Genomic DNA, 9,785 nt, shown 5'->3' with positions numbered 1-9,785 from the left:
GTGATGTACAATATTGCAGTAAAATCTGCATTGTACCAGTGTTTTATTTGCATTTTTAAATAAAGGAAAAAAAATCCTGAAATTGTACACTGACTGATGTGTGTTGTGTCCAGATTTTTAAAAATGCTGTTGGATGGAGCAAAAGGTACGTTTGCACAATGCATTATATAGATCAGGTGTGCATAATTTTTTAATAAATATTGAAACATTTACATATTTACCTCACAAAAAAATAAAAACAGCATAAAGAATATAGAATTTTTATTTATTTATCTATTTTTTCACTAGAAACTTTGTAGATCAAACCGAAACTTATGCACTCCAACTTTGGTCTGCGGGCCCCGCTTTGGCGAGCCCTGACGTAGATATTATCATATTGCAGTTACACTCCACAGAATGAAACCGATAAGGATTTGTTTTTAATCTGGGGAATGGATATAGAAACTTTACTACATCATATTGGAATGTACATTAGTGAGACTATTCTTGTCAAAAGTTATGGAAGTCCTCAGGCCTTGGTTTGGTTCAGGACACTGTCTGGTCCTGGTTTTGTTTATTAGGGGAAACATCTCAAGTACCAAATATATCATATATTAATTTTCTGTTATCATGGTGGATCACAGCCTCCGGAAATATTTCATGTGAAAACAGCTCCAAATTTCAAAGACGGGATGTAATGGTAGACACTGCATCCTGTATTAAACGATTATTTGGAAGATATAACTTCCTCCTGGGAATTTTTTTTTTTTGGTCCTAGAAAATAAATAAAAGCTTTTGCCTGTACAAATATCAGTCAGACATTTCCCATAAAGTTGACATTTTCTTTTCTTTTTATTGTGGACTGAATCTCACATGTCTGTATGTCCTACTTATTATTTATCTTTTATTTGATATTTTATTTTCCTGAAATTGCTTAAAGCTTTGCATCGAGCCAAGATGATAATGATGATAAAAGAGTCTCAGCACAAGTTCTTCAAAGAAAGATCTTTTTTAATAAAAGACAAGTCAGTTATTTATTACAAAAATAGCATTCACAGAACAATAAAAAAAATCATTAAACCATTACACAATTAAATCTTAGGGAATTTTGTTAAGTTTGGCTCAAAATATGAATGAGTCTTTGTCACACTGTCAGTCACTCGTGATGGTGTGAAAACCTTGTTGAGTCTTCCCAGCGGTAATCCAAATAGTATGTATGACTTGAGGCAGGATCTTTGGAGAGGTAACAGAAGCCACTATAAAAAAGCAGGGGCGAGAGTCTGGATGAGTGCTGAACACTGATCAGCTGGGCGCCTCAGACAGGAAACCGTTTCCTCACCACGTCTGCCAGTTGGGGATCAGTCTCTGACAACATGGACTGCAGGTGCTGAAACTGCACGAGAGGAAGAAGGGCGGAAGGGTGGAAACATAATGTTTATTTTCCACAGGAGCTGGTGGACTACAGCAGCAGTCCATCACACATCCTCACCTGACACAAGCTCTAAAATAACTCCTGTAGACTTTATTAAAACGATGGCATCACTGTTTGCACACGTGAGGACTATGCTATTAATGAAGAAATGTGTTGACAAGAAAAAATCTTGTTCCCATAAATAGATTTGTCATTGGGTCTATAAAATTTTGAGAACTCATGTGACATTCTAAATTTATTTTGACAGTAACCATTTATACCTTACAAAGGACTTAATTGTAGCCCTACCATTTGCTGTCATTAATCCTTTTTCACCCAATCATTCAAACAGTAATAAGAACAAATGAAAATATATAATTTGTTATTAAATGAAAGATTTAAAATGTCTGATTTTTACAACAAACTTGCCTTTAACAGTAAAAAGAAGACAGGATGATTATCTTCATGGATAGGCCCCCCTCAAATATTGAAATTTGGATATCTTTCATTCTAGTTACTCCACATACATACACATAGGATTGTACTTTTTTGAGCAAGCACTTACTGAAGTCTTAAAGTTGGGAACTAAACTGCTTGCAGCTGTGAGAGAAGTCTTCTCTGTAAGGTAGCCTTTCGTCACCAAATCTGCCACAGTGTCCTACAAAGAGTAAAAAGAAAACAGAATGAATAGACACTTCTTTTGCAATCTGATCCAGTAGGAAAATTGGGTTAGGAGGAAGCAAAAACGAAGAAAGGAACAAAGCGCTCCTTTGGTTTTACCTTGGGAATCTGAATGCAGATATCAGCTAGAAACTCAGCTGTGATCTCTGCTAGAGTCTGGAGCTGTTCGTCGCTTGTGTCTTCTTTGCTGGCACTGTCATGTTTGCCCTCACTGTGGTACTGAAGCACCCGCAAAATGGTCCCAATAAGAGGAAGACCTAGAGGCAAAAGATTGTTCCCAATCCTATTCATGTGGGTCAGCTTAAAAATCCTAATATATCATAAATGACTATTTCTAATACCAGAGACCATATGGCTAACGCTAAATCAACATTCAGTGTACCACATGCAATAAAAAGGCTGATTTCAGAGCTGGTCTCATTCAGTGACCACAGCTGAATCTGTGGTAAAATGTGCAAACCGAAGAACCACAGGGTTGATACAAAACTCACTTGTGTCCCTTTTGCTGCACCACTGGTCCTGGCATCTATAAAGAGCGTGCAGCACAGCAAACGCCTGAACCAAAATGCTCTTCTGCTCTTGCAGGACAACTGGAAGATCATTTGGCTGGCACAGGTCCTCACACACAACGTCACAGACAAAGTCCCATACTGCTTTGCCGGGTCCATCAGGGGCAGCTAGAGGAAACAATCAAACAATGCCACTTGAGTCTTGTGTCACCAACTATTGTAAACACGTTTATCTTCTGTAATGATGTTACAAAGGCTGAACTTAATACTTTGCGGCACTTACCAAAACTCTGAATCCCCTCATCTATGGTGGTGAGGAGTTGGAGGGCGTGAAGGTAAACCTCTAAGCCATTCGGACTCTCTGTTCTGTGAAAGCAATTTAACACTGTTGAATACTGAATGTCAACTAAATGATCAGCACCGTGTATTTAGGTTGAACTCTGCTGTGTCAGCCTGACAGTAAAAAAAACAGAGCTGCTTTGTAAGACGTCAAAAATATCAACAATGTACCAGTGCATTGCATCAACTAAATAGAGACGTATAAAAGTAAAAAAGAGAGAAAATTTATCAGAGAATTTTTTTTATGTTAAAATTGGCCATATATTACTTATATTCACACATTACCAGCAGTTTATCATCACGAAACTGATTGATTTGTACATTTTTAATCTCAAAGTCAAGATGCCTCCTATTCCTATTAAAAGTAAAAATAATTATGCAAACTACAAAGCTTCAAACGCTAAAACATTCTCCAGAATTTCAGTTTCTGATTCCCACCTAAGCTGCTTGGCGGCCTCAAGAAGACATGAGGCCACATCCAGACGGCTTTCACCATCACCCCCCTCCTCTTCACTTGGCTGAGCTGTGATCCAACTCTTCATCAGCTCTTCGTCAAGGTCGAACAGTTTGTCGACCAGCTCCCCAACCTTCTCGATCAGCTCCGCTGCAAAAAACACAGGGTTATAGTCAAAAGAACCATTTTAAAAGCAAGGGTTACAAACAGTTGAAGGTGTGTATCTTTGAGGTCTAACAAACACATCAGTTTCAAGTATTTTAAATTCTGCATTGTTTACTTGCAAGCAATTTCTTCCCTGTTTTTGTTGGCGCACTGCAGCAAATCTTGGTGTGATACTGCTGCCTGTTAATCAGTGGAATAGTGTAAATCTATTGGCAGGGCTGTGTATCATGTCTCCCGTGTGTGCACATGCATGCTAGTCCTTGATCACACCATACACAAAACACTGAACCGATCATAGTTAACACTACTGGAGGTCAGAAACTCCACAGGGAACCTTTAGCAGCTTACAGGGACTTAAAGGTAATATCATCTTGGCATGTCAAAGAGATATTTATTTTTAAACACGATTGACACTTCATCATCTTATTATAGGGGAAGGAATGAGTAACAACAACAGTACTGTTGGTAGAGCTGCACATGATGAAACACAGGTTGGAGCGCACAGACGTCTGCTGTTGTATTCGCTGAAGCCACAAAGAACAGACATCTTTCTGAGAGACACAAGTCAGCAGCAATCTGCAAAATCATCAGAAAAGATTAATAATTCTGTCTCTGTCTCTTTGTCTCACATGTCTACAGAAAATACAAATGTCACCTGCTTGTTTCCAGCAGGGTCGGAGGATCAGTGTCTCCAAGAAGAAGCAACAGCACAGCTCTGTGGATGCACAAGGAGTTGCATTATTTACACTGAATCACAATAATGTGACAAAGACAATTAAAGGATTATTCATGATGACTTCTACCCACCCCAAGTCATCATTTTGGCTGAGAGTCAGACAAGTGTCAGGAAAACAAGCAATGTTTCCCAGGATTCCCACACAAATTTCCTAGAGAAGCAAAAGAAAAATCTATGAAATTCTCAAAGCCTAAAAATTTGGCATCAAAACATATATTACACAGGATAATATTTTGACACAGACAGCTTAAACTGTAGAGGATTTCACTCACTGTGAGACGTGGACAACGAGATTTGGCTATAACCCCTAGAAGGATATCTGTAGCTTTAAATTCCTGCAGAAAACCAGCCACGTCCTGCACACAGTTGGGAATAATCAGTCATTAGTAAATATGCCAAGCTTTACATGATTAACTTTGAACTGCAATGCACACAGCTGCCAGTTTTCAATTCATTCTCCTTATGGAGGACGTAGTTTGTGGTGCAGTTGAACTGTATATACATTATGATAACAGATATTTCTATTAGTTTGTTCACCCCATGTAGAGGATAGGCTAAATTCCAGGAACACATTGTAATACAGTTCAACAGCGCCATAAACTACTCCCTCTAAAATGATCATATAGTTGAAACACTTTTCTAAAACAGTTTCAACATAAACTGAACATGAAAGGGACGGCTGCCTGTTCTAGCATTAGTCTTAGCTAGGTGTACCTAACAAACTGCCAATGTTATGTGTGGTTTAATTCATTGGTAATGCTATACGTATGGCAGACACAAACACAGTAGCAGCATACATCATAATTAATGTTTAAATATCCGGAAATCCCATAATGTAGAGCTACAGTTTCATTTCCATGTAACCAATGTTGATGTTGATGTATATTTTGTAAAAGGTTTACCACCAACTAAACTGCAAAATAGAAAATTATCTACAGAATTAATATCAAAATGACATGTTTCGATCCATTTCATTTTTTCTTTTACTTGTGTTGTAGTTTCCTTTACAAATACAACTATTCTGTGGAAACGAGTGTTCATTAAATGTTCCAATAAGTAAATAAGAATGTGAAGTCTTTAAGACAGATAAAGACCTTTACCTTATCCATCGCCATATCCCAGACTCTACACAGATCTTCCTCCTCATCATCAGGGAGTTGCATCTGACCCTCAGAGTCCACTTCTGAATGCTCTGTGACCATCTGCAAGACCATTTCATAAACATTAAGACATGTTTGGTGTTGAGAGCGACAGCACAGAGGAACAATGTGTTGAACAGTTAAGCTGCTCCCATCAACAGTAACTGGAAGTATTTTTATTCCAGCTGACTGGATTGGTGGTGGAAAAGGCCATCATTAAATAGGTCAAGAAAATAAATGAAACTCTGTGTGTCACTGACTGATCTCACACTCCATCAACTTTTCCAAACAAGTCACTTGGCTATTTTCAACCGAATCAGTGAAGTACTACGTGATATCTCGCTTTCATTTTCAAGTGCATGGTGAAATTGTCATGCCTCAAATTTGTTGACGTTAACAATAACAGCCAGCCTACATGGATGAGACGAGTCAGGGTGCTGAAAAGCCAGTGTTTGCTGTAAACAGTGTCTCCAATGGCGTCCAAATCTCCGTCCTCCTCTCCGTCGGCTGTGTCTGGAGGTGGTGATGGGTTACGGTCCATGACAGGAGAGTGTATTGCAGTTGGAGATGAGGATCCCTCAGCCTCCACTTCGTCAGCACCATCACTTCTACCGTCTACGGGGTGAAGTAACAGAGTACATGATGTAAAGAAAACAGTGCCATTGATTAGAGTAGGGTGATATGACTATACCATGGAGAGCCAGAGATTTATCAACAAGTACATTTTTGTTATTTTGTTTTTACTATTGTGTAACTTCAGGAAGTGTAACACCATCAATAAACAGGACTGTTTTATGGAAGTATTGTTGGATGTAACGCACTACATGTTTAATGCAAACTTTGCCTAGCTTAACTGAGTCGATTCAACGTTTAAGTTAACAGTGAGGGCTAGCAGACGCAAGTGCGCCATAAAGACGGATTGCTATCTAGCTATCACGCTCATAAACAGCACTTCTTGCATGTTAACTCACCCATAGTGACCGCTCTCTATTCAAACTAACTCTAGCTGGTAGATATGAAACACATTATCATCGTGTGCAGTCAGTCTTCACAGTTTCCAGCAACCGGTCTCCAGGCGACATTTCAAGTCGCCTCCATTTAGTACAGGGAAGCTGAGTGCGCATGCGCAGGCTTCTTCTTGTGGTCGACCACGTCAAGTTAAAATTAATGGCGCCCCCTGCAGGGCGCCGCGGAAACGACAGGCTGTGGAGGGGATAGCGCGTCCAATCTGGGCTGCATTTAGATACAAGTTTTAGCGATTTATCGAGAAAAGGGTCAATGTCAGCCGGCTGTAAAGTAACAAAACAAGGGTTTTTTCTACAGATTTGATTTACAGTACGAGGGTGTCAAGTGTCATAAAGTCCAAACCTGGAGCTGTCAGCTTTTATTCATGAAGATGATATTGCCTGTAAGACAGGTAAGGCTAATGCTGCTGAGTGTTTCAAAGTTCCCCTTTTCAATGTTTAAGCAGCCTGAATAATTCAATTCACGTTAATTTCACTGGTGTTCATGTTTGTGACTTGTGTTATGATATGTTCATGAAACACCGGGACTGGACCATGGATCTATAGTAAGACTAATAAAGATAATAAGACTAATATAATAGATCCATGGACTGGACACAAAGGTCTTCAAACATTTGCTTCCAGCAATCATGTTAGCCGCCACCAACAGCAGTTAGCTAGTCTGGGTAGCCATCTTGCTAGGAAAAAGCTAATTCAACCTGTTGGCTGCTAATGGTACCCCGGTTTGTTAATAAGTTAGCCACTAGCTTACAGAAATGTTTGGCCAATTTTAAACATTTTCAATTTTATACAGTAATCTTCAGGCTTGTACATAAATTTAGTTAAATACTTGACATTCTTCGGTTGTCACAGCTTTAATCTTCAATAGCCCTGTGTCAAAGCCCCAAATAGAGTGCATTTTTCAGAGCTGAAGTCTTATTTTCAGTTGTTACTCAAATTTTAAAAAAAGCAAAGTAAATATTATTTGTCGGCCTACAATTTCACCGATTAAAAATAATATTAACATTCCAATAGCATTTCTTGCCAATGTAAGCCATAGTCTTATATGGCCATGTAATAATTACAAGTACTGATATGAATGAATCATTAGATTATTAGACTGAAAACTCATCTACAACAATTATGATAATGAACTAATTGTACAGGAATTTTACCAAAAATGTCATAAATGCACTACTAGCAGCTTCTCAAACTGAATATTAACTGGTTTCCTTAACTAGTTAGTCTTCTGTGACAGTGAACTGAATCTCTTCGGATTGGAACAGCTGGTTGTTCAAAACAAGACATTTGAAGATGCCACCATCCGCTCTATCATGCTACATTTAAAGGTGCACTATGTGGTTTCGGAGAAGGAATTCAAACCAGAATTTTGTAATTTACAATATTAATGAAGTTATAATACAAACTCAGATATTTAAAAAAAAAAAATCCATAACTGAATAAACCAGCTGTCCTCAGGGGAAAATAACAGAACACTGTTTGAAGCTAGAAAGGTGGCAGGGTCTGCCAAATATAAACAAGTAAAACAGTATGAAATCATGTTTTCCTTTAAGGTAAGTTTGTTTTTTCAGTTTATACAGTCATGAAAACTTTTGTTTATTTACTTTGTTTAGACATAGAAAAAAAAAATCAGCCAATGAAGATCTTTCTCTTCTGATTAAAATATCTTCCCCAAAACTACATAGTGCACCCTCAAAGTAGACTCAATACATTTATTGATGAAAATAAAAGTCAGCTGCAGTCCCAGTAATTACTTTAGCTTTAGCAACAGGTGTGTATGACTGCACAACAAATAGTGGTTAGGGTTAGTTTTTTCAACCAAGCTTTCATGCAAAGCACACCAACTTAAGACTTTGTGTGGTTTCTCTTTGTTGTAACAACGTGTCACACATGTAGTGTTATCTTTGCATAAGGTCCTGCAAACAGAAAAGCTAGCTATGTATGAGTTGTGACATAGTTGTTTTATTTCACCATTCTGGCTGAAAACATACAATGTGTTTCTTTTATAGGCCTATCTACTTTTTTACTTGTCCTTTTAATAATAATTATCCATCTCCTCCTCCTCCTCCTATCCCTACTGCTACTGCTAATAATAATAATACTACTACTAATAATAACTAATGATAGAATAAGCTTTTTGGATTGTAATGGAGAATCTTATCAGAAATGCTGCAACACCTTGACCACTTTCTGTTTCCTTCCACTTCTATTGCAAAACTTGTATTGTATCCTGACACACTACTGTGGTTAAGGTGTCATTTCAGTCTGTGTTATGAGAAATGAAGACAAGAAAGTTAAACAGTAATATGCCAACATGGATTACAAATATTTAATTGTCCCACCTCTAATCAAAACTTACTTCTGGTAATTTGGCAAGTGTATCATCCTCCCTGTACCAACACAATATGTGCTGTCAGGCTGAAATAACAATACACCTCTCCCATCATGCAGCTGTCCCGCTGTGGGATTGGCCCTGTTTGCACTTGGAGGGGTTTCCAGTAAGCAGCAATTTGCAAACATGAAAAACTATTTTATGTTTGTTTTCCAATGTGGAACATGCTTGATCAGATTTTAAAGGTCAACCTGTTAGCTTAAATAATTAACCTCCTAAACTGTACTCTGTAAATGCATCTGTCACAAGATAAGCCTGTCTTCATCACCTTGAGAGTTGGAAAGTTCACAGCTTGGTATGATGCCAAGTCTCATATGTATTAACTTGACACTGCAGGTAGAGGATGACTGCAATCAAGGATGTAATACAGTCAGTTAAAGTGCACATCCTGGGCTACTCAAGATACAGATGCAATTTAGATAATGCAGTCTACTCTCTTACCACAAATATTAACTTTAAGTTGTATGATTGTACAGTAGTATTTTAAAAATGGGTTTCACCATTGTGTCCTGATTGTAGCATTATACTTTTTTTTGAAAAATAAGATTGTACTTAGATTATATATATATACAGTATATCGGCCAACATAGACACTTCTTTGAAGAGCATTCATCAATGCAGGAATTGAAAGAATTACCTTTCATTTCAAAATCTGCCTTTTTTCCTGTCTTGCTGCACATTTCTGTTTTTCTTTGCAAATAGTGTATTAACTGTCAGCTGAAGTGGGTATTGCATCACCCAGCTGCTCATTTGTGTATATGTACACATAATATGCATGAAATAAGAACAAAACGGGCCCCTCTCATAAAAAACTGTCATGGTCATGTCTGTCTCCTCTTATTGTGTTTTTAGGGTTTTTTTGGTGTCTTTTATGATTCCCTCCTGTGTTCCTGTTCTTGTCCCCAGCCTGCTTCTCCTTCTACACCTGCCCTGCACTGTTCCCAGTGTTCATCCC

At 38.1% G+C, this 9,785-nt stretch overlaps 1 protein-coding gene across 1 annotated transcript; it reads right to left on the bottom strand.

Annotated features, from left to right (window-relative positions):
• Positions 1-969: 969 nt before the first annotated feature.
• saal1 (serum amyloid A-like 1) lies at positions 970-6,537 on the bottom strand. Its single transcript, XM_073472851.1, has 13 exons — positions 6,385-6,537; positions 5,829-6,028; positions 5,375-5,476; positions 4,547-4,630; positions 4,346-4,425; positions 4,194-4,253; positions 3,999-4,114; positions 3,358-3,523; positions 2,864-2,946; positions 2,563-2,748; positions 2,171-2,328; positions 1,956-2,048; positions 970-1,372 (listed from the first exon to the last, which is right to left on the bottom strand). The coding sequence occupies exons 1-13, from the start codon at positions 6,386-6,388 to the stop codon at positions 1,295-1,297; spliced, it is 1,410 nt and encodes a 469-aa protein (XP_073328952.1). The 5' UTR covers positions 6,389-6,537; the 3' UTR covers positions 970-1,294.
• Positions 6,538-9,785: the final 3,248 nt, after the last annotated feature.

Source organism: Pagrus major, chromosome 8 (genome assembly GCF_040436345.1).
Source record: "Pagrus major chromosome 8, Pma_NU_1.0".
NCBI classification, from domain to species: Eukaryota; Metazoa; Chordata; class Actinopteri; order Spariformes; family Sparidae; genus Pagrus; species Pagrus major.
This window is presented reverse-complemented; position numbering and strand designations above follow the sequence as displayed.

What these genes read in the sequence shown, in the direction of transcription:
- saal1 (XM_073472851.1), bottom strand. An exon ending in TGAGGGGATTCAGAGTTTTG is followed by an intron (nt 2,749 to 2,863) that starts GTAAGTGCCGCA and finishes TGTTTCCTCTAG; the next exon opens with CTGCCCCTGATGGACCCGGC. An exon ending in TCTGCATTCAGATTCCCAAG is followed by an intron (nt 2,049 to 2,170) that starts GTAAAACCAAAG and finishes TACTCTTTGTAG; the next exon opens with GACACTGTGGCAGATTTGGT.